This window comes from Cydia pomonella, chromosome 13, assembly GCF_033807575.1.
Source record: "Cydia pomonella isolate Wapato2018A chromosome 13, ilCydPomo1, whole genome shotgun sequence".
Lineage (NCBI taxonomy): Eukaryota > Metazoa > Arthropoda > Insecta > Lepidoptera > Tortricidae > Cydia > Cydia pomonella.
The window spans coordinates 14,085,696-14,111,141 of record NC_084715.1 but is presented as its reverse complement, the minus strand read 5'-3'; the positions used below and the strand labels follow the sequence as shown (position 1 = coordinate 14,111,141).

The window sequence follows — 25,446 nt, the reverse complement described above, 5'->3', positions numbered from 1 at the left end:
AAAATCATCATTTAAAAGTCAATCCTACTAGCGAACATAAAAGCATTTGCCCCACATGTGGATAAAATGCAACTTTCTCATTAGTTTTTGAACAATCAAGAGGGCAATTACCACTTGGTGTGCTGAAAATTAAATTATGGCTTTTGACCGTTGTGTAAAATTAAACAACTGAAAGTGATATTGTACAATACGAGATACCAATTGGTTAGGGAGTACCAAAGTATTTTAATTAAATAAAAAAACAAAAATGGCATTTTACGTGTATTTATTTAAGACTTACATATTTTACAGTTACATACCATGAATAATTTAGTACATAGCATCGCACACCAATTTACTTAGTAACTTTACACATTTTAGAAGTTTTAAGATAGGTACATAGTCTTTATGTTATACATACTTCATCACAAACTAAATAATTTACAAGCCATAAGGTTTTTTTTTTAATTTTTAGACCTACAAAAAAATAAATTCCTTGCGACACATTTGAAATTCATATCTTATTAGGGTTAGTAATATTTTTAAATAGTTGATGGTCCTAGGAAAATATAAAAATAAGTACACACGGCAAAGAATAATACTTAATAGGATTTCGTTCTTTTGTACACTTTAGGCCATTGCGAAACTACTTACGATACCTTACCATAGGTAGTCTACGTAAATCAGCAAACCAGTGTTTCAAAGCAATCAAAATTGCCCAGTATCTACTCCTTATATGACAATTACAGCAAGGATAGTAATAGTATGGTCGGCCGGGGCAAGTGCCCCCCACGGGGCAGGTTCGGCGCCTGGTACACTTTCTCACCTAGTCTGCTAAGAAAAGCTTAACCATGGTCCAAATGCCTTTACCATTACCCTTGACTTATTTACGGGGTAGTTTTACTTACCTTTACCTGCATGATAGGCCAGAAGCTCTGCCCCGTGTGCGGCACCTTCTCCATAGAACTCATTTTACCTACAAATGATAACACAATAGGTCGGTGCCAAGCTATTTGTAACAACGACATAAGGCACGACACTGGGACTTGGTAAATAGTTAGGTAATGACTAAGACAGTTGGGTTATTCTCAGTAGTTACCACCCTCTGCCAGTTTTAAACCTCACGCATTAATATTTAATTATCTTTAATAACAAGGGTCCCGTTTCACACAAGCTTGTGACTTGTAAAACAAGCGGGAATCCCTTTCTAACGAATACAATTAAAATTATAATTTCGCTTTTTTTAAGTTACACGCTTTAGTGCAACGGGCCCCGGTCAGAGACAAAACTTAACTACGAACACAAAAGTGAAACTTATCCAGAAATGCTATCCAGTAGGTTGAGTAGGTCAGTAAAAATTTGACGTACGAATATGGCAGTGGCAACTGGGAATAACCCTTACAGTTTATTACTATTAATTTTACCACAACTACATGAGCGCTACCGAGTCTATGAACCTACTTAGGAACATCGACATAGCACATCTATACATTTAAATTACATTTATATTTGGCTGTTATAGTTGGAGCCCATTGCAACAGTGATAATGAATATGGACGGTGTTTTGCCGTTGGCATAAATGTATAATAAGTCAAGAAGTGCAACTCCAAAAATATTGTCCAAATTGCCTTATGTTTCGGCAACTACTTAAGTATGGGATTGGAATTTACTGGACATAACATTTACAATCGTCTAATTCTGGCGCTGCATAGTCATTCAGTTAGTACTACTAGGTCTGCTTTCTCGGCATCAGATAATAAAGTACTTAATGTACTGTTTCAATATTAGCCACATTCTCGAGCTTATTATATATCGATGGCCGTAGGTAGTAATTGACAACAATTACCTGTCCTTTAACGCCAATACATATGACAATAGAGGAATGTGAGAGAGGAAATGCGTTCGGAGAGCTATCGTGGCTTTCTTGCACTGACTCAGAAATTCTAGCCATTATAACAATATTGTAAGTCATTTTTTTAGTTTTTTAGCTTAAACTACGTTTTTATTATTATATTATTTAGACATGACATCTAAGTGAATATACATCTAAAATGAGGTTCAATACAAAAATAAAATTTTAAAACACAATGGAATGGCACTAGTTTAATTTGAAATATATATTTCTCGACAGTGCAATTTCGACAAATGCCAAAAAGTATTTGTATTATTTTATTAGGATTTATTATGCCAAGTTAAGAGAGAATATAATAAAGAACTTTCGCGCAGTTAGGTAAGCATATCATTATATACAGGGTGGACTATAACAGTGATACTCTTTGTTTTTAAATTTTAATTATATTAAATGCAAAATTTATAACATATTTTTTCATTCATATATTGTTCAGAGTTGGCAATTGTATAAGTACTGAAGATAATTTCTGCCAAATGTCTACCTCTAGCAGCAAGCATTTTTTTCTCAATGTTTGTGTTGTTTAAAAAACGTTGTTTGCTCGATTAATTTAGAGAAAGTGACTGTGATTGGCACCCGAATTTCCCAAATTTTGCAGCTCCTGACTTATTTCTGTAAGGCTATTTAAAATTATGAGACTATGCTAACAAGCTAATAAATTTTAACAGTTAAAACCGACTACCTGACACAAATTTACCAAAATAACGCTGAATTGCGATAAAAAGGGCCTGCTGTTGGTGGGTGAACATATGTCAGACATTTATGTTACGCATGTATTTGCCAACCCTGAATAATATATTTTTAAAGCAATACTTAATAATCTTTTAACTTAATATAGTTAAAATTTAAAAACAAAATGTATACTTCTTATTTGCCCAACCTATATATTTATAGATTTTATGACTATTCGTTGCAAAGAAATGAAGCCTTTATACACATAGACACGAGAATCACAATGCTTTCCGTGGAGCAACCAAATATTTGATAATAAGATAAATTAAGCATTTTGTAAATCCACAATAAAAATAAAACTTTCAACCCCAGATTCTAGATATTTTATTTATATCATAATAGTTTATATTAGTTTAAAATATAAGTTAAGAAGGAAAAGCAGACTTATAAACTGAGAACATCGAAAAAAAGTTTAGTAGCTATTCCTACCTGTCCATTAAGAAATATACATCATGAAATTTAACCGGCGATCAGGAACCAATTTTTCTAATTCGGTCATCGATATCGATGGCGATCCTATTTAACTATGATACCAACTCCGAAATCACAAAACAATTGGTTGTCTCATATATTTCGGCTGGTCCGATGTTGATATATTCTGAGAGTAAATTTTTTTTTCGATAGTTAATTAAAAAAACTGATTCCTGATCACCGATTAAAATTCATCGTGTATTTAGTGACGACCAATCATATTTTTTTAATAAGTCTGTTTTAGTACAATTTTGTCCTTTAGCGTTTTGAATTAATTGAAAAACCATTTTTATTTAACATTTCGTTAGGATTATTTTATGGCGAGTTAGCGCCTGTGACCAGGGTGCTTAGCCAACATGCCAATCGTTAACGCTCCGTAGCGTAGCCATCTCTCTCTATCACACTTCCATATTAGTGCGACACTGACAGTTGCGTTTCGTTCGCTACGGATCGATTGGTATGTTGGCTACGCACCAAGGTGCTTTTTAGTAATTTTATATTATCACATTAGTGATATTTTAAGTGCAGTTATCGCGTACCATCGATGAAGTCAGCTTATGAAATAAAACATAATTTAGAGCCATTGTATACGTCATTCTTTGTACCGATACAGCATCGTGCGTGAGCGAGAGAGAGAGAGAGAGAGAGAGAGAGAGAGAGAGAGAGAGAGAGAGAGAGAGAGTAGAAGATATTGGTTTTGGTTGTAGCGCTATGGTATCGCAGCTGTACCGCGTCAAAAAGGAATCGTGTGCGATGGCTCATATAAGCATGAAGGGAAAATAGACAGTTATTAATTAAATTGTACACACAATACTGCACCTTATGTGCCCGTCATAAGGTATACAATAGTCACATAAATAAAACAAGCACTTGTTTTCCCTTGTAGCCCGATTGGGTAAATACTTTATAGTATACTGTATTGAATCAGCTCTTGAGACTTCACTTTGGTAGTTTTTACTTGTTCTATTCCAATGTCCCCTGATATTTTTTTATTGGTAAATAGATAGTATAAATTGTTAATTACAGTTGTTTAATAGTTAATTAAAGCCCAACCAGAAATATATGATCATTGAGGGCGCTGTTATTCTCATGTATAGGGTGACAGTCTGACAGTTCAGTTTAGGATGAAAAATTTAGTTCCAAGGAAATTCCGCAATATGGCGCATGATCATATATTACTGGTTCAGCTTTATATATATATATATATTAATATCGTAAATTAATATTCTGCAGAAAACCTCTAAAGTTGCCACAGCTACCGGACTCTGCATGGCATATGGCATAGGTGGGTCAAAATTATTTTCGTTGTCTTGTTTTTTGTCACCAAATAATGTGACGGAGTGTAGCTTTTAATATAGGTGATTTTTAGTTTTTAATTTATCTCAAGTAAAATATAATCTTCAGCTATAAAGATATGCAATAGCACTCGACCTAAGAAGCCACCAATACAAACGTGATAGAGTGGTCCGAAACAAGACAACATAAAGAATTTTGACCCAGGTCAATGAAAACGTGTCAAAATGTCATCATTAATATCAATTCATATGAAAAATAACGTTTACTGCCTCGCTTAGTCTGTTCACGTCGGTGCAGTTAGCTTAGACTGACTTTAATCTCATACAATTCCGAATTAATATTGATTTAAGCATATGTTTGAAGAGCATTTTTAAAACGATGCCTTAGGATAAATACATGTTTGAGATACGACATATTCGAATAAACAAAAACTAAAAACGTTAATTTAGGGCTACAGAAAAAAGGTACCTGGAAAACGAGCATGTACTAAAAGTATATAGGAGCCTCGAGTCTCAAGAGCGGCGACGGTGAGATTCAAACGCGGGCCTGTGCGCCCTGCTGCGGCAGCATCACCACCGAGTCGGCCGCGCCCCCCGCGCCCCCCGAGCCCCCCGAGCCCCCCGAGCCCCCCGGCGGCGGCGGCGGCGGCGGCTGCGGGGATAACTGCTGTTTAGTTCGATAAGAAAAGACTGAACATAATGGCGTTATTTATAAATGATTTTCAAATCTAATAAACCCTTTATAATCGTTTGTTTCTAACCGTCATTTTGAGATTTCTGTTTGTTAGAAAGAGACAAAATTTAACCGAGGATTGTAAGAGGCTGACAAGTTTTAATAGTTTCATGAATATTGTAATAATTAATATGAGGTTGTGATATGTGTCTCTTGGGATGGTAACAATACCAAGATCTCTCATTTTAAAAGATAACTATTATTAATCCATACTGTTAAAAATCGAAGTAAATGTGTTTTATAGTTGTAGACGCCACAATTAATATATTTGAGGTATCGATGCACCAGTAAGCTAGAATAGTAACGCTTGAGATGGGGCGCGGAGTATAGCAGGGTGGCGACATTTTCCTCTAAGATCACGAAGAGAGTGAGGCAGTAATTACAAAGAGGTCAGCGTGGGAGTTGGGGTTTGTTTAACAGTCTCTTCATAATCAGGCAGATGACCGTACGGTGGAGCGGCGAGAATCGCCGGAGATCACGCGACATGAACTAACCGTAGTTAAAGCGGGGTCAGCGTGGGCCATGAGCGTAGCGGCGCGGTATAAAGGCAGCGGAGTCTGTTTCACCGTCTCCTCGTAGTCAGGCAGCAGGCTGGAGTAGTCAGGCTGCGGCGGGGGCGCGGTGTATGGAGGAGCGGCTACTCTCTCCTAAGATCACGCAGTGAACATGAACCAACCGTGGTTACAGCGGGATCAGCGTGGGCTATGAGCGTAGCGGCGCGGTATGAAGGCGGCGGGGTCTGTTACACCGCCTCCTCGTAGTTAAGCAGCAGGCTAAAGTAGTCAGGCTGCTGGAAAGGCGCGGTGTATGGAGGAGCGGCTAGTGTCGCCTAAGATCACGTAGTGAGACAGTAACATGAACTAACCGTGGTTACAGCGGGATCAGCGTGGGCCATAAGCGTAGCGGCGCGGTATGAAGGCGGCGGGGTCTGTTTCACCGCCTCCTCGTAATCGGGCAGCAGGCTGGAGTAGTCAGGCTGCGGCGGGGGCGCGGTGTACGGCGGGGCTGCGAGGGTTTCCCCTGAGATCACGAAGGGGGTGAGGCTGTGGAGCGCGTGAGCGCGCATCGTGAGGTACTTGTAGCAACGCCACACCATGCTGATGCAGTAACCCTGCCGAAAAAAAAACATTTATATTAGTACAAACATGAACACGCAAGATTGTCTCCTTCCTATGTTGGAAAAAGGTTTACAAATTCGTATTACTGAGCATCGTCTATGGTTAAGCTGGTTATCATCATCTTCCTCGCGCTGTCCCGGCATTTTGCCACGGCTCATGGAAGCCTGGGGTCCGCATGACAAGTAATCCCAAAAATTGGTGTAGGCACTAGTTTTTATGAAAGCGACTGCCATCTGACCTTCCAACCCAGAGAGTAAACTAGGCTTTATTGGGATCAGTCCGGTTTCCTCACGATGTTTTCCTTCACCGAAAAGCGACTGGTAAATATCAAATGATATTTCGTACATAGGTAAGTTCCGATTAACTCATTGGTAAGGAGTCGGAGTTTGAACCCGCGACCTCCGGATTGCAAGTCGCACGCTCTTACCGCTAGGCCACCAGCGCTTTTAATATTTGTTTTGGTTAATAGTTTATATTTTGTTAAATACAGATAATACAAAATTAATGGCTAATAAGTAGTACTAAAAGCAACACAATTAACCACGCCAGACTTTTAGTGTAGGAAATGAAGCAAGTTGTTGTATGGAGACCCATGCATTAATTTCTCAGTCGATGAAATTTTGCTTGGTTATTGTATAGTATGAGTCGAAACTAACATATAAATATCCAAAAAAAAAAACACTTCTAAGTTAGGTATTTATACGTAAAAACATAAATCTGTTTATATTTTTAACCGAGTAATTCCCCTGTCCAAAATTATTTTACCAAATAAGTTATTTGTATCAGTATGTAATACTAGAAAAAAATCTAAAAATTTTGTCAAACATGTGATTTTTTTTTAATGATAATTCCTTTTTTTGACGCTCATTTTCATCGGAAAATTGCTCTGTCATTTTTTTCTTCTTATATGATCTTAGAATATAATTTGGCGTAGTGGGTAAGAATATCCAAAAAAAATACATACCCAAATTTATGTATTTTACAACTATTAAAAACTGAGAGTGGAAAATTTCTCAGCCTGTATTCTTTTTAAATATATACTAAGTAGTCACGTATACACTTAAATTGAAAATATCCAAAAGAAATATCATCCAGAACACCGAAATTTTTGAAGCGAAGATAAATCCATCCCGCGGTTACGCAATAATGTACCGTCTTCCTTTAGCAGTTAAGTGCAGATTAGTGTCCTTGTGCTACTAGTACGACCCGACCGCGTGACCCGCAGTCCACACTTAAGAAGGGAGTTGTCGTTGTCACTGATGTGTGAGTCTTTACACTACATTTAGTGATTTTTGCGTTTTCTTTGTACCGAATAATATATACTTACGCAGTTTTATATAACATTGATTAGAATAATATCACGCTAAAGACGTTAATAACAACCGACGTCAAAAACAACTAGGTTCTAGAATATTTGCCACGTAATAAAGATTACCTACTTATTGTATGCTTATCGTTAATAAATTGCGATATCTTAAAACTTAACCGTCGAGATCTTTAAAACTACTGAACCAGTTTTGATGAAACTTGTACTCATCATTATCGTCAGCCTGTTGCAGTCCACTGCTGGACATAGGCCTCCCCCAGATGCGCCACAAAGCACGTTTTCCCGTTTTCTGCATCCAGTCCCTGCCAGCTACCTTCTTTAGACGCCCACATAGACTGACATTTATTTAAAGGTCCCCTTTTTCAGTTTATCTTAAATATCTCATAAACGGTGGCCCATAGCAAAAAATGTTCTTTAACGTAAATAATATATATAAAATTGCCTAATCGAAAGATTCAGTGCACTTTTTCGCTAGGATCAACATTTAAAAAATATTAAAGCGGGAAAGTTAATTAATAAATCAATTTTATGGTCCATTTTACTATATTTTCGTGAATAACCCGTAAATAGCAAAAACCTTGTTAAACGTAAATAATTTACACATTTTTTTTACAAAAAAGATTCAGTAAACTTTTTGAAAGGATCAATATTTAAAAAGATATTAAAGGGGGAAAGTCAATTAAAATCAATTCTAAGGTTCCTTTTCTTTCGTTTTTCGTAAATAATTTGTAAAGTATGATCCATAGCAAAAAATCTCTCATACATAAATATTAACCATAATTTTTTTACAAGAAAGATATATGAAACTTTTCGCTAGGATTAACATTTAAAAAGATACCAAAGCGGGAATATTAATACTAATCAATTTTAAAGTCACTTCTTAGTTTTTCGTAAATAACTCTTAAACGGCAGCTCATAACAAAACAGGTTCTTATACATAAATAATTAACATAATATTTCCTACAAAAAACATACAGAACACTTTTCTCCAGGATCAATATTTAAAACAATATTAAAGGGGGAAAGTAAATCACAAACAATTTACAAGTCCCTAATTTTTTTGTTTTTCGTAAATAACTCGTAAACAGTGGCCCAATGCAAAAAGTTCTTTATACAGTAATAATAGAAATGTAATTTTGTACAACAAAAGTTCCGTAAATTTTTTCGCTAGGATCAATATTTAATGAGATATTAAAATTAATTATAATCAGTTTCCAGGTCCTTTTTAGGGTTCCGTACCCAAAGGGTAAAACTCCGCTGTCCGTCCGTCCGTCTGTCACCAGGCTGTATCTCATGAACCGTGATATACAGTTGAAATTTTCACAGATGATGTATTTCTGTTGCCGCTATAACAACAAATACTACAAAGTACGGAACCCTCGGTGGGCGAGTCCGACTCGCACTTGTTGGTTTTTTTTTAGTCAGAGGGGCAAAGTTACTTACAATGAATCCTCAGGTCTCTTTTTTAGTTTTTCGTAAATAATTTGTAAAGTATTATGACCTATAGCAAAATATATATATATATATAAACAATTATAATAAAAATTTCTACAAAAGACATGCGGAGCATTTTTCCCTAAGATCAATATTTATTAAGGTTTTAAAGCGAGAAACACAAATAATGTGCAGAATTGATTAAAATTAACTTTCGCGGTTTAATATTTCAATAATATTGATCCTAAAGAAAAAGAATAGAAATCTTTTTTCTAGAAAATTTTATGTAAAACATAAATAATGTTTGAAGTAGTTTGAACGTGTTTTGCTACGGGCTACCGTTTACGAGTTACTTACGAAAACTAAAAAGGGTTTTTAAAATTGATTATTATTAACATTCCCGCTTTAGTATCTTTTTAAATATTCATCCTAGCGAAAAGAGTGCTACATATTTCTTATAGAAAATTTTATGTTACTTATTTATGTATGAGACATTTTTTTGCTATGGGTCATACTTTAGAAATTATTTACGAAAACTAAAGAAAAGGAACCTTAGAATTGGTTTTATTAACTTTCCCTCTTTAATATCTTTTTAAATATTGATCCTTTCACAAAGGGTACTGAATCTTTTTTGTAGAAAGTTTTGTGTAGATCATTTATATTTTACAGCGTTTTTTGCTAATTGCCACCGTTTACGAAAATATAGAAAAATGGACCATAAAATTGATTTTAATTAACTTTCCCGCTTTAATATATTTTTAAATATTGATCCTAGTGAAAAAGTGGACTGATTTTTTCTTGTACGAAATTTTATTTAGATGATTTGCGTGAAAGAACATTTTTTGATATGGGCCACCGTTTACGAGTTATTTAAGATAAACTAAAAAAGGGCCATTTAAAGCTAGCAGCCGCGTCGATGCAATTGTCTCACGTGCGCTCCAAGCGATATCATTGTCGCTGGTTACGTTTAGAATTATAGTTTGGCATGCTATGACAGAAATATTTATATGTATTTCTGTTGCCGCTATAACAACAAATACTAAAAAGTACGGAACCCTCGGTGGGCGACTCCGACTCGCACTTGTCCGGTTTTTTAGTCAAAGAGGAGCAAAGTTACTTACAATGAATCCTCAGGTCTTTTTTTTTTAGTTTTACGTAAATAATTTGTAAAGTATGACCTATAGCAAAAAATATATATGTGTATATAAACAATTATAATAATTTTTTTTACAAAAGACATGCGGAACACTTTTCCCTAAGATCAATATTTATTAAGCTTTTAAAGCGAGAAACACAAATAATGTGCAGAATTGATTAAAATTAACTTTCGCCGTTTAATATCTCAATAATATTGATCCTAAAGAAAAAGTTTAAGAAATCTTTTTTCCAGAAAATGTTATGTTAAGTATTTATGTTTAACATTCTTATTGCACTGGAGCACCGTTTAAGAGTTATTTACGAACAACTAAAAAAAGTACATATGAATTGATTTACCCTACCCCCTATAATATCTTCTTAGATATTGATCCTAGAGAAAAGTGATCGGATTATTTTTTGTAGGAAATATTATGTGCATTCTTTATGTGTAAGAACGTGTTTTGCTACGGGCTACCGTTTACGAGTTACTTACGAAAACTAAAAGGGTTTTTAAAATTGATTATTATTAACATTCCCGCTTTAGTATCTTTTTAAATATTCATCCTAGCGAAAAGTGTGCTAGATATTTCTTATAGAAAATTTTATGTTACTTATTTATGTATAAGACTTTTTTTGCTATGGGTCATACTTTACAAATTATTTACGAAAACTAAAGAAAATGAACCTTAGAATTGGTTTTATTAACTTTCCCTTTTTAATATCTTTTTAAATATTGATCCTTTCACAAAGTGTACTGAATCTTTTTTGTAGAAGGTTTGTGTAGATTATTTACATTTTACAGCGTTTTTTGCTTATTGCCACCGTTTGCGAAAATATAGAGAAATGGACCAGAAAATAGATTTTAATCAATTTTCCCGCTTTAATATCTTTTTAAATATTGATCCTAGTAAAAAGTGTACTGAATTTTTCTTGTAGGAAATGTTATATAGATGATTTGCGTGATAGATCATTTTTTTAAATGGGCCACCGTTCACGAGTTATTTAAGATAAACTAAAAAAGGGACATTTAAACCCTCCCTCCCCCGTACACAGTAGCGCCACCCCCATCTATCAGTACTTTCAGTATGTTATGTAAGGTACCTTTATCTACAACTATGCCAAAATTCGCTTATACACGAATTATTTCCCCGTTTTTTCCTTCGTTTGGTGGCCTAATACGTACGACTCGAATTGAATAAATTGAATTTAAGAATATAAATATTTAAATTAGACACATCGCATAACCTACCTACATCATTTGTAGGTACGATAGAGACTATACTTACGGTAGGTACTACACAGACAGGCAGGCATTAGGCAGGTCAAAAAAGAAACAAGTAGAAATATTTTTAAAACAGTAACCTATGCACCTAGGCGATACGCGAATGAATAGAGAAGTAGCAAGCTGCCACCGTCGGGCAGGCGCGGCGCGCGCGCTGGCGGCGGCCGGTACCGCTCCCGCACCCCGCTTGTACACCCCGCTCCCTACACACTGCTCCCGATATGTTAAGTTTTTAATACGCTCGTTATTTTTTGGATGTTTTTATAGTTGGATGGAAATAAAACTGTGATCTTAATTCAATAAATAAAATGGATAGAGAAATTTTTCACAGCGAGTAAAAAGGCAATTTCTGAAAATAGTATAGTTACATGGATTTTTTTTAGATCTTCATTTTGTAGCTATAAAACGGCAATAAAATGGCATTCCAGTGAAAAAATTAGACGGAGTAATTTTCCGGTCCAAGACACGTCCAAAAATTATATTTTATTAATATTGGTATTTCTGCTGGGATATTTTTTTGGATATTTCATATATTGTTGTAATACGTTACATGAATATGTCTGGTGAAGAAAGTTTGAACGGAGCATTTTTCCGTAAAAAGATATTAACGATTTAATACTTTAGGTATTTACTTAAATCCTATTATTTTTATTCTTTGGAAATTAAGACAATACTTTTTATTTATTGATACTTTATCATACTGTAAAGTTTTTTCTGGCAGAGGAGTTACTGCGGGGTCCACTACCTTTATTTCCTACACTATTTATCGCGTTACAATAAGGCTTTCAAACGGTGATAGCTGTGTGATGGTGGGTTATGTGGTAGTGGTGGTGACTATGGTATATATGGAAAATCGAAGACGACTGCATTTGGCTTGCGCTGTTCGGAAGGTGTTAGATTTTGAAAAACCCCGCTATCTGTTTGATAAAATAAAATGGGTAAAGGATACGCGCTCAAGGACGCTGAGAAAATGCACGAAACTGATAATCCCACCGCATAAAACTGCGTCCTTCAGGGGGAGTTTCAAATTTGCCGCTAGTAAAGTCTGGAATGACCTACCTCCCCCCTTGCGAGAACCTTTGACGTTCTTAAAATATAAGCGTTTAGTCCGTACACATCTATTAAATATGCAAAATAAGTTGTAGCTCCAAATATTATATTTATATATATAATTAATTTTTTTTGGCTTTGATAAATTATTTTCATTTTATTATTTTTATATTTATTTAATGTATTCTTCTTTTTTTCTTTTATCTGTATGTAAGGACAAAACATAATACACACAATACAAAGTACATTCTTACCTACACTACTTCTACATACCAGCCCCACATACCCATATACGCACATTAATAAACTATAGTACAGGCACACACAAATACACATAAAGATTTCAATATAGAGCTGTACCTATAAAAGTTACATTATGCTAGTAGTGACCGACCCCAATCTCTGCCGGGACCAGTCTGAAAATCAGCGCATAGCCCTCTAGCACTGCACATGCTGAGATTGGGACCCTTTGCCACATTATAGATTTAAGTTATAATTATTGTGTTAATTTAAGTTAATTAGTTTAAGTTATTTTGTATTTTTTTAGCTATTTTCACATAAATTGTAAATTTTGTTGTGTGTCAATAAAGATTTTTTATTTTAATATACCTTCAGCAGCACGGCCAGCAGGAACACGGACAGCACCACCAGCGCGAGCGCGGGCGCCGGCAGCGCGAGGAGCTGCTCGCGCCACGGCACGCGCTTCGTCTCCGCGACCAGCCGGTGGATCGAGCGCAGGTAGTACAGGTACCCGGTCGCCGTCAACCTGTGTACAGTAACACACGCCAAGCATACCATCAGATCATCAAAAAATATATATTTAATATAATTATCATTATGTCAACCGGAAGACGTTTGCAACAGCTATAGGTATCTATCAAATCGCTCCACGCTCTAATAACAAAACTTCCGTGAGACACAGACATAATAAATATGTTAAAACGGGTCACTCAAGTATTTTAAGTCGAAAACGCTCGACATGTTTCACTCCGTACCGAGGAGGCCCGCAATCTGCGCTGGTCCGTCAATGCAAGCTCCTGACGACACTCATCGGTACGGAGTGAAACATGTCGAGCGTTTTCGACTCGCTCCACGTTGTTGTGTTGTTTTCCAGCGTCTTTGGGCATGTGAAATTTCACGCAAGAGATGTGGTGTAGGTCCATTTAAAACGCATGATAAAATTTATAATGCAGCAGGCTCTTTAGAAGTATCGTATACCTGACTTCTGATCTTCTGATAATGAGACGATTTGGAATTATCTATGATATTAGTGTTTGTTTAACATGAACGATCATTACATTAACTAGGTTTGGCTGCAATTGATTTGACAGTTTTTTGTGAATAATGTCAATCGATCTTGAATTTCCTGAGGATCAAATGCCTATGTAGGACTCATGGCATTTAAGCAACACAAAGGTCAGCAATGAGAGTTATAGTTTGAAGCTCGCACTTGACGATTGAAACGCCTCTAACAAAATGATATTGTAATGTGACATCACATTACATTGGTCAGTCCTAAATGTATGGAAGATTAAGAAATTGATACTTTGACCCGGAAATATTGCGTCTAGGTATGTATATAGTTGTCAAACAATTTATTTTTTAATAAAATGTAAGGAATCAAATGTTACCATTTTCTTTTTAAAACCTAAAATAAATTGTTGAGACTTTGGAGCCTTGTATTATTAGATAATCTCGATATTTTATAATAGATGGCTCATTTTAGCTAAATTTTGTTACAATATTCAACATGTGTCAAGTACTCAATTATTTATTTAAAATATTTCTTGACTTGTCTCTCGTTTTCCCCATAAATCAGGCTGAATCTGAATCAGTCGCTTTAACTACCACTACCGTTCAATAACCCTATATTTTGACGACCGGTCTGGCTAAGTGGGTAGTGACCCTGCCTACGAAGCCGATGGTCCCGGGTTCAAATCCTGGTAAGGGCATTTATTCATGTGATGAGCATGGATATTTGTTCCTGAGTCATGGGTGTTTTCTATGTATTTAAGTATTTATAAATATTTATATATTATATATATCGTTGTCTAACAAGGAAGGGTACCCAACTGTCCGACTCCGATTTGATTCATTTTGATATATGTTATAGAGTAGTCTAAAATAACGGACAAGTATTTTTTTAGCTGCCCAAACTCAACCTATTGGGAGAAATTGTCCTCCAAAGTACTAAAAAGTTACTAAATCTTCTAACTCCTATAGAAAGTGATGCTCAAGCAACTTGCTAGTTAATGGCTGGTTTGAGTATATGTATGGCTTGACCACTGTGTGACCACAACAGCGGCTAGACAAACTATTGTTGGTGCTAAAATACATTATGACGTATACTGGTCTGATCACTTTCCTATAGAAATTATATGTAACGTAAGTAAAAGTGTACCTAAAAATATAACTCTTAACAGTAACAATTTAAATGAGAACTTGCTAAAAGGCATAATATGGGGTGAGCGTGAGCAATCCCAAATAAAAGAATATTTAGATATTTGTAATTGTAAATTAAAGGATATTGATTTTCCGAGTGATTTAGTATTATGTTGTGATAATTTATGTAGTAATTCTGATCACAGGAAAACTATTGAAAACCTGTATTATTCTGTTATTACAGTACTTCGGGATGCTTCTATTGCTAGTTGTGAAAGAAAACAGCCCAGAAGGATTGGCAATGTAACTGGCTGGAACAAACATGTGAGGGAGGCTCACCGGAGGGCAAGATCTTGTTTTCTAGAATGGTGCCGGTATGGTAAACCCAGATCAGGTCGATTGTATGATGAAATGTACCACTCTAAGAAAGAATTCAAACTCAAACTTAAATACTGTCAAAACAATAAAGACCAATTAAGGATGGACATGATTGCCTCTCATCACAAATCTAAAAACTTCGCCCAGTTCTGGAAGGCGACTAATAAGATCAGTCCAAGGGTGAGTTTACCGGCGAGTGTGGAGGGGGTTAGTCAACCCAGTGATATTGCCAACCTCTTCATGAACCACTTTAAAGTGGACCCTCTGGCGGCAGATGGGAGTGAGCCGGTGTTCGGAGCTGGGTGTCGTGTGCGTGGTGATCCAGTCAAAATAACACCAGCAGAAGTTTCAAAGGTAATTCGTAATATGAAAAGAGGAAAATCACCCGGACACGACGGCCTTAGCATCGAGCATCTGCAACACGCGGGTGTTCATCTCCCCAGGGTTCTTGCAATGCTGTTCACTTTTTGTATTCGTCACAACTGCCTACCGCACGATCTCATGAAAACGATAGTTGTACCCATTATTAAAAATAAAACCGGCGATGCTTCCGACAAGTCCAACTACAGGCCAATCTCTCTGGCTACTATACTGGCGAAGGTGCTGGATGGTGTGCTTAATACGTACTTAAGCAAACACATACTTTTGCATGACGCACAGTTCGGTTTTCGACCTGGGCTGTCAACTGAAACAGCAATACTATGCCTTAAGCACACCGTGCGGTACTATACCGACAGGAATACGCCAGTGTACGCGGTCTTTTTGGACTTGTCGAAGGCATTTGACCTGGTGTCATACAATGTGCTCTGGAAGAAGCTGAGCAACGACACAAGTCTGCCGGCTGAAATAATAGAGACCTTTAAATATTGGTACGATAACCAAACTAACGTGGTGCGATGGGCAGGGGACTATTCGCAGGTTTACAAGATGAAGTGTGGAGTGAGGCAGGGGGGGCTCACATCACCCACGCTATTCAATGCTTATGTAAATGGGCTGATTGAGGAGCTCAGCAGTGCCGGTGTGGGTTGCTCGGTGGACGGCTGTTGCGTCAATAGTATCAGCTATGCCGACGACATGGTACTGCTGAGCCCCTCAATCGATGCACTCCAGACAATGTTGTCCATCTGTGAAAGGTTCGCCGTGACTCATGGACTCAAATATAACGTAAAAAAGAGTGAAATATTGATTTTCAAATCCGGTACAAAAACTTACCCCATTCCGCCTATAACTCTCGGCGGTTTTCCTCTTAAACAAGTTACAAGTTTTAAATATTTGGGTCACTGGGTCACGGATACCCTAAAAGACGACGTCGACCTAGAAAGGGAACGCAGAGCACTATCGGTCAGGGGTAATATGCTCTCACGCAGGTTTGCACGCTGTACACGCGAAGTTAAGGTAACTTTGTTTAAATCTTACTGTCAGACGCTGTACACGTGTAGCCTATGGAGTGATTACACCAATAGGACGTTTAGTGCTCTGCGGGTCCAATACAACAATGCCTTTCGAGGACTGCTGGGGCTGCCCTGGCGCTGCAGCGCGTCGGGCATGTTCGCCGACAGCGGCACGGACGGCTTCCACGCCGTGCTGCGCATGCGCGTGGCGTCCCTGTGGGCGCGCGTGCAGGGCAGCCCTAACACTCTATTAAAGGTGGTCGCCGAGAAGATGGACAGTCCTATGATCACCCACTGGATGTCCATGCATGTGAGACCAAATAATAATTTTAATTTAATTTAATTTAATTTAATTTAATTTGATTTAATTTGATTTGATTTACTTTAATTTAATTTAATTTAATTTAATTTGATTTAATTTAAGTTATTTAATTAATTATTTTAATGTAGATTTTATTTATATTAAGTAAATTATTAGATTATAAATTATTCATTATATTTAAGCAAAACTATGGATAATTATGTCCGAAATAAACGATTTCATTTCATTTCATATGTTTGAAAGCAGCAAATAATAATGAGCACGTGTTTTGTTATATCGGCTAAAACTCATTTTTTCCTAAAAAAATCGACATTAAGGAAAACTTGAGTTTAAGCAGATATAACAAAACACGTGTACATTATTTTTTCCTGCTCTCAAACATATACTCAAACAAGCCATTAACTAGCAAGTTGCTTGAGCATCACTTTCTATAGGAGTTAGAAGATTTAGTAACTTTTTAGTACTTTGGAGGACAATTTCTCCCAATAGGTTGAGTTTGGGCAGCTAAAAAAAAATACGTGTCCGTTATTATAGACTACTCTATAACATATATCAAAATGAATCAAATCGGAGTCGGACAGTTGGGTTCCCTTCCTTGTAAGTACCCTCAACGCAAGCCTTATTGAGCTTACTGTGGGACTTAGTCAATTTGTGTAATAATGTCCTATAATATTTATAAAAAAAAAAAAAATATTATCCTCCTACTTGTTTTACATGACGGTATACTCGCTGTATTGAGTTTGCCTAATGATATTCCGCAATTACTACGACCATACTCACCCAATTGACTATAACTGGCATAACTATTATATAATAAATGCATAATAACCGACTTCAATGTAAATATATTTGTACTGTAAAACAACGTCGGAGGCAGGTTGTACACGTGGTAAACAAGTGTACAATCTGCCTTAGATATTAGTGTTACTGTGGCCACTTGGCCAGTGAGCGATTGCAACTCCGATTCGTTTTTTCGATACAGGATTGTGTAGAACTATGACGCCTCCTTTTTACCTGTGTTCGCATTTAGCTCGGCCCCTTTTCCTACCTACTTATACTGTAAATTTGATGATTTCATGATTGCTGGAAAACTATCACAAATTAGGAATCAGCTTATTAACTTTGAAACATAAAACTGTATTTGATTTGAGAAACTTGGTTAATATTATAAAAGCTTAATCGATTCTGTAAGATTTCTCAAGCGGCGGAGAAAATGTTCGGGTAAGTATCACGAATTAATAGAAAAAGCGTGAAATCCAAAATGCACGTTATATTGTTTTCATAATGGCTCACGCGATGTTCTAGTGAATTCGACGAAAAAAAAAAACGTTCTAGCATGTCGTGGTGACCTTGCCACTATACGTACGTTTCTCACATAGATTACCTCCTAAAAGATGAGGTGCAGGCATATATTTTATTTAGGCCTAAATAGTTTTTAGTTGTAATTTTATAAAATGTATAGGTAAGTATGTATGTTAGTCTATAAGGTATTTGTAATATGGGCCTTGTTGCTTGAATCAAATTTTTAAATAAAATAAATAATAGATTTTATTTATAAAATAACTCGCACTCAATGCTCGCAGGTGCGCTTTTGAATTATCAGCATTTAGGTCAAAGCAATTCACTAACCGCAAAAAATGTACATGAGCTCATTTTTGTTCCTTCAAAATCGGGTTTGCGTAGGGCGTAGTGGTCTCAGGGTTCGTTAAGAAATTTATGAATCGTATCTTGAGCGTTAAGGTGATACCTGGTAAAAATGAAATAGGTGGTAGGATAGCTTTTAACAATTTCTTGTCTGGTTTGTGGTTGAGATTCCTATTAAAAATAAACATACTTAACGAACTTAGTTTGTATACGTAACATTATGTATAGTGGTGAGCGGAGACCATAGGTCGTTGTCGCCATATAGGTACGCACGCTTCACAATGCGGCATCTTTTGAGAGGTCATCATGCTTCATGTCATTAAGTAGTTTACCTAATAAGCTGTTTCCTTTTTATTGCAAGGTGAAGGTTGTTGCAGTGGGAAAATATTTATCGCAGATTAAATACCTACCACGCAAACGCATAAAGAAGTCATACAAGTGTGGAGTCAATGCCTTATGCGATGTTCATGGTTAAACGTTGTTAAAGGATTGTTTTTATGGAATATAGTCGTAGTCGAAAGACATGCTATGATCTTGTAGGATTTTGCGAGTTTACATGAGTAGGTACTATTGATAGATGCTCGATCGGCGGCGATCAGCGGGAATTGAATGGGGATGATCGTATTTTTTTCTTCGCGGGCGATTGTTTTCTCCTAGTAAAAGTACGCAAGTGTAAACAGTCGGCAACAAAGGATTAGGCAAGATGTGGATCTTTATTTTTCACGCAGAATATTCATCAACACTTATCTACGTTTCTTGCACGATAAAATAGTCTATCGTTTCCCGCTTTATCGTTGTTGGTCGGACAGCTGCCAGAACTATACACGTTTATGATTTTGACTGCACCAGTTAACTTAAATTTATCAGCAAGTATATTGGTACGTACAAAGTACGGGTTTAACGATGATATATTCGTTCCCGTGTCAGTAATTACTCAACGCAATAGCAGCAATTAAGGGTAAACAATCGGACCACCAAGGTCATTTATATTTAGACGAAGGAGCAAAATGAAGACTGAATATGTTCTCGAAGAGATACAATCGTCATCAAATCGTTACTATTCTTGATGCTCAAAAATATTAGACCACCTAGTTACCTAGTACATGTAGTCCTAATATTACGTACTACTTCAACTATATGGTACCTACAAGTTGCTAGTTAATAAATGAAAATGCCTATTTGTAAAAATAGTTAGGTATCTAGGTAATTAGCGCTGGACGCCAGTCTAGCATATGCTGAGCTTGGTACCCACAGCCAACATGTCTTGTTAATTTTGATTACCAATTAGATTAGACAATAAGTTAGTACATACCTAACCTAGACTTTATGTATTGTTTGTATTGCTTTTCTTTGTATCATCATGTTTTGGCAATAAAGGTATTTTGATTTGATTTGATTTATAGTAGAGCTAACACTCGGTGAACTTTTCGGCGTGGGCCATTGAAGTGAAAAAAATAAATTACACATAATATATATATATTATGTGTGTGTGTATATATATATATATATATACTTGCATATTTATACAGGGATTATAATACGCCAACGTCATTTCAATCGATCATTTGTATGTCTTTAAGTAGGTAATTAACAACCAAGCTAATAATGCGTCTACATTATGTGACTTCATAATTCCTAATTGATTCGACAATGATTGACTTCGAGTCGTAATTTAGCTATAATTCCAAATTTAAATATAATTCTATGCGCTTAGTTAATAAACACAATTTTCCTGCTTGCCATGACAGGTAAATATCGAATAATATTTTACAGTACATATGGGGCTACTTTATAGCACTAGTGCGAGAAGTAGCATATTATGTTACTGTGTCGAACATTTAAAGGGCCATATGTACTGTAAAACGTTGTACGATACATGTGCGAATAGGTAATTCGCAACTCGTGTCGATTTAAAACACTCCCTTCGGTCGTGTTTTAATTTATCGCCACTCGTTTCGAATTTCCTATTTTTCGCACTTGTATCGTAATGTACTATTAAACAAAAAATTCTTCATATCAGTTCTTTTTTAAACATGTTTTAAATAAATCTGCTATTGAAATAAATTTCCTCACGTAAAATACCGCGTATGCTCGCTCAGTGTGAACGCGGCTAATAAGGGATGATTTTACTTTATGCTCTACAGCATAATAAGCAACTTTATGTCGCTTACAGGCGACTTAAATGTCAATTTTACGAGCAAGTGAAGTGAAAAGATCATTACATGTAAATGCCTTCGGAATGCGCATATCATACCTCTGAAAACGCATAGACTATGCTGACCGATAACTGCTTACTATCAGATGATTCTCATCTGCCACTATTTCAACATGAAAACATGATATACTCATTGATAGCTAAGATGGAGCAAGCTCACAATACAACAAGTGCCCGACATCCACATTTAGTGACCAAGGGACTTACACAGTGATGGCGAAGTCGAATATCTGCAGGCAGAAGAAAGGCAGTAGGTGGGCCGGCTTGCCGCGCGACGCTCCGTAGATCAGCATGAGCGTAATGGCGAGCGTGCACACTGTAACCAGTGCACCGACATCCAGATCATCTATTGAACAAGTCACTGGTTAAACAACGAACTTAACCAGTTGTGTTATGTTTACGTACATTATTTATTAATTTCATTCATATAAAGTTCTGGTATGCTTTCTACATCAAATGTATGAAAAGTTTAGGCAAACCAAAATTTAAAGTTAAATTTTCTGTAACATGAAATCAATTTGATAATAAAGTGTCATGCACCGATGTTCACATTACGTAGTACGTAGTGCACAAGTACGTAACTGGTTAAACGATAACCATGTCCATTGTAACCAGTTCACCGATATCTATATCCTCCAGTGAATTCTAGTGCACAATTACTAGTTAAACCAGAGCCGCGCAACGAAAGCACAACAAATGATATTTTACAGTACATATGGTGCTACTTTATAGCACTAGTGCGAAAATTAGCATATTACGTTACTGTGTCGAACATTTAAAGGGCCATATGTACTGTAAAACGTTGTACGATACATGTGCGAATAGGTAATTCGCAACTCGTGTCGATTTAAAACACTCCCTTCGGTCGTGTTTTAATTTATCGCCACTCGTTTCGGATTTCCTATTTTTCGCACTGTATCCTATTATGCCCCTTTCAACAAAAAGCCACGTTGTATAAATACATTACGTTTTGACCATGATATACAGACGATAATATATTGTATTTTGGTCAAATTACAATCTTATCTTATTATCTAATGGCTACTACAAAAACAACTAGACATGACACAGTTTAATGATATAGACATGCTCCATTATATTTATATTACATCTTTAGAATATGTGTAGTTCTTTTTTCGTCTGTGAAGAAAAAAAAAAACCCGTTAGGGTCGGCAACGCGCATGTAACTCCTCTGGAGTTGCAGGTGTACATAGGCTACGGAGACTGCTTACCATCAGGCAGGCCGTATGCTTGTTTGCCACCGACGTAGTATTAAAAAAAAACATATAAAAAAATAACGATTAAACTGTGTCCTTCAAGATAATTTATTTAGAATACGTTGGAACAAAATTATCAAAAAAATTAATTATAAATAATAAATAAATAATAAAATATCTTTATTTCGAAGATCAGGCTTCATAGTTGTTAGTATTATGTGAAAATAACACAAACAAACTTAAAACTAAAGGTTAGTGTAGTAGGCACATTTCACATTGCTTAATTAATCCCTCAATATGGGCTAGTTGCTACCCCTTTAATTTGCCCAATCCAATGAGCTTACCATAGTGTTAAGTTATGCATATAATTAGGAGAGCTGACTAAATAATTCAGTTCAAATTATTGTTTAGTAAAAGCATGCATACAAAACTTAAAATACAAGGTATATTTTTTCATTTTGCATTAATAGTTCAGTCGTTTTTACGCAAAACATTTCACCTGGTTTGTTGAGTATAAACAGTGCTAGCTGATATTATTGAATATAATAATTGAATGACGATTCAATATAAGAGACGCAAGAACACATTCAGCTGTTCTAACAAAATATACAATAGTGGCAATGATAAATAAACAGAAAATGAGTAATCCAGAAATTATTACAAATAAAATAGTGGTACAAATAAGTGGAGGAGAAAAAGTCGTAAACCACTTTCTAATTTTTGGCCTGGGCTCAAGCAGTAGCAATATAAACATGCAGCCGGTATAAACGCTAAGATAAGAGCATCCTTGCTCACGAGTCAAATTTTTTTTATCTTTTTTAGAGTGGCATATCTGTCCTGGTCATATATTACATGAAATGTTAAAAACCACACTCACGGTAAATAATGCTGTGATTGTGATCCCGGGACTGCATGTAGGTGCCAGGGCGGTTGTCGACATTGGACAGCGGCGTGGGCATAGGGTTGGAGTCACTCTCCAGCTCGTCCAGCAGCCGCGGGTCGCGCACCACGGCCGCCAAGAAACCAAGCGCGACTAGGTGCAGCATCTGAACAAAATCGCTCGCATTTCAGGGTGGTGTGTGGGAACCACAACACTGTTATGGTGGAATTTAAGTAAACAAAGTTGTGAGGTAATTTGCCTCACATGAAGGCCTAGTAGCCTCTAGGGTGGGAAGGTAAGACGGCAGTTATTTTGTAAAAACTTTGTTGTGGTACAATTTTTGGGATCACGTTGCCGAGTGGGCTACAGGTTTCTCTATAGCAAGCTATGAGAATACTGGGATGGTGATGGTGAAAAGGAGTGGAAAACAAGCCAAAATAGCTTTCAAGAGTCCTTTAAAGACCCAATTTACTTGTACAATCTGAAAACCCCAATTAGACCCATCAATTAATCACATTGCAGACACAGATAGATTGCGACAATAAGAAAAAAAGGTTTCATAGTGGGATTTAGGAATTATTAATTGCTTTATGTGCATATTATTATAATATGTAATATTTTCCTGTATATTAATTATAATAATCAACCCCCTGTATATTAATTATATTAACCATCCTCCCATTGTTGTTTATAGTGTACCATCTATATATTAAAACTTACCAAGTGCCATGTTCCAAGAAGAATGGTTCCTGTGCGGACATGGAGGCAGAAACAGCAGCGCCACTCACTGTTGCGCTCACTTCCCAACTTTGGCCGAAACCTCAACATTTTGAACCTGCACAATATTTTGTGATAAAAAGGAGACACCAAATAAATATTTATTTATTTATAATAGACTGATAAAACAGAATATATGTGGTGTTATTGATCAAATCCACCTAAATTATATATATATATATATATATATATATATATATATGCCAACATAGTGTTTTTTTCCACATACAAATGGATATATGACTGAAAAAAACTGAAGTGATTGAATGTGATATTGTTAACTATTAATTTTTTATTGCTTTCATTGCACATCCTATTTCACACTTTAAATTTTTCTAAAGTTACCTGGAATAGATAGTGATAAGGCCACCTGCTACTTTTAATCTTATTTAATAAGTTGTGTTCTATATATCATTTATTTATTGACTTGTAAAATTTGCCTTTTATCTATAAAACATCTGAATCTGTATAAGCCGGATATATGTGTAGAACAATTTCAATTTTCGATTTGACATGAATACTTCTCAGTATTTTTCTACGTACACCTATTTCATTACTTGTGTATTACCAAAGATACATTGATTGAGTAAGATGTGTAAAATCTAAGACAATTTCGTGCTTCGAATTTGACAGGTAAACAAGGTGGCGCTGTACAGCTCCATACATTTTGCGGTAACTCTGACTGTCAAAAGTTGACTTTTGTTGTAAGTGTACAATTCAATGACCGCAAAACAGCTCCATCTGTTTTGGATATCAAATTAAGGGGCATGTGTTTTTCTTATACTTTACCTCTCTATTTTTTACCTTCTCGATCTATTTACCTAAACTTTTATTTGTTCTATATTGTAACAATACATGTGTATCTGAAGTTGGAAAATGAGAACTCACTCTGATAGTTAAAAAATGGCACAAAAAATCCAGCCTCTGCTGATGACTGAAGAACTACCATATCTAATCAGACTTTCTGTTACAAAGTCTATCATTTGTCCATGGTAACTATTAATTTAAAGTATTTAACATTTTTACTGCCTAACCGCTAGGAAGTCCACTAAGTATTATATGACAATGTTTCAAAATTAAAATATATCTTCATTTTTACACTACTTAAAACATGAACTAACACAGATACAGGTAATTAGTGCTGAATTCAGAGAATACATAGGTACTTAACAATTTGGTAACAGAGTAACATTAATACTACACATATACAGAAAATAGAAATGATTAAGAATCAGCTATTTTCAAACAAATCAAAAACAAATGCTTTTATCATGACAATGTAAAATGTTATCATATGATAAACCTGCTGTTGTTGTGCAATAACGTCGATATTACCAATGGCACAATATGTTTATATTATGAAACCTACCTAAGGAACGTTTGAAGGTCTATTAGTTACGAGACATATGTCTTCATTTATGCTACTAACTAATGGTAATTTAAATCCTTGAAATAGAACAAACAAATGTAACTTTAGTTTTCTGCTGATTATCAATTAAGCGCACGCATCATAATAAAAGTGAAACAAATAAAATAAGCGATAGACGGAGTGTTAGAATGAAATATATATTTATCCTCACCTGTATTAATAAATGGTAATTTTCTTAATATGTCCAAGGCAATAAATAAAAACACTATTTCCTATTTCCAGAAAATTTCTCTATAATTTCGCGTAAGTATCGCGTATTGAATCGAAATTGAATAACGTCATACTATGAAAAATGTCAAAGTTTTGTTTTTAAATCTCTAGCAATGGACAAAGGAGAGTTTCCT

At 35.9% G+C, this 25,446-nt stretch overlaps 1 protein-coding gene across 3 annotated transcripts; it reads right to left on the bottom strand.

Annotated features, from left to right (window-relative positions):
• Positions 1-248: 248 nt before the first annotated feature.
• Positions 249-25,415, bottom strand: LOC133524289 (lysosomal-associated transmembrane protein 4A). Of its 3 annotated transcripts, none has more exons than XM_061860209.1 (8): positions 25,254-25,415; positions 23,617-23,731; positions 22,894-23,062; positions 21,007-21,145; positions 13,077-13,233; positions 5,985-6,230; positions 5,614-5,766; positions 249-5,038 (listed from the first exon to the last, which is right to left on the bottom strand). In XM_061860209.1, exons 2-8 carry the CDS (start codon positions 23,722-23,724, stop codon positions 4,922-4,924), a joined length of 1,089 nt encoding a protein of 362 aa, XP_061716193.1. In that variant the 5' UTR covers positions 23,725-23,731; positions 25,254-25,415; the 3' UTR covers positions 249-4,921. The 3 variants fall into 3 exon arrangements, with proteins under 3 accessions (XP_061716193.1, XP_061716194.1, XP_061716195.1); XM_061860210.1 differs by having other exon boundaries at positions 21,007-21,115; XM_061860211.1 differs by lacking the exon at positions 5,614-5,766.
• Positions 25,416-25,446: the final 31 nt, after the last annotated feature.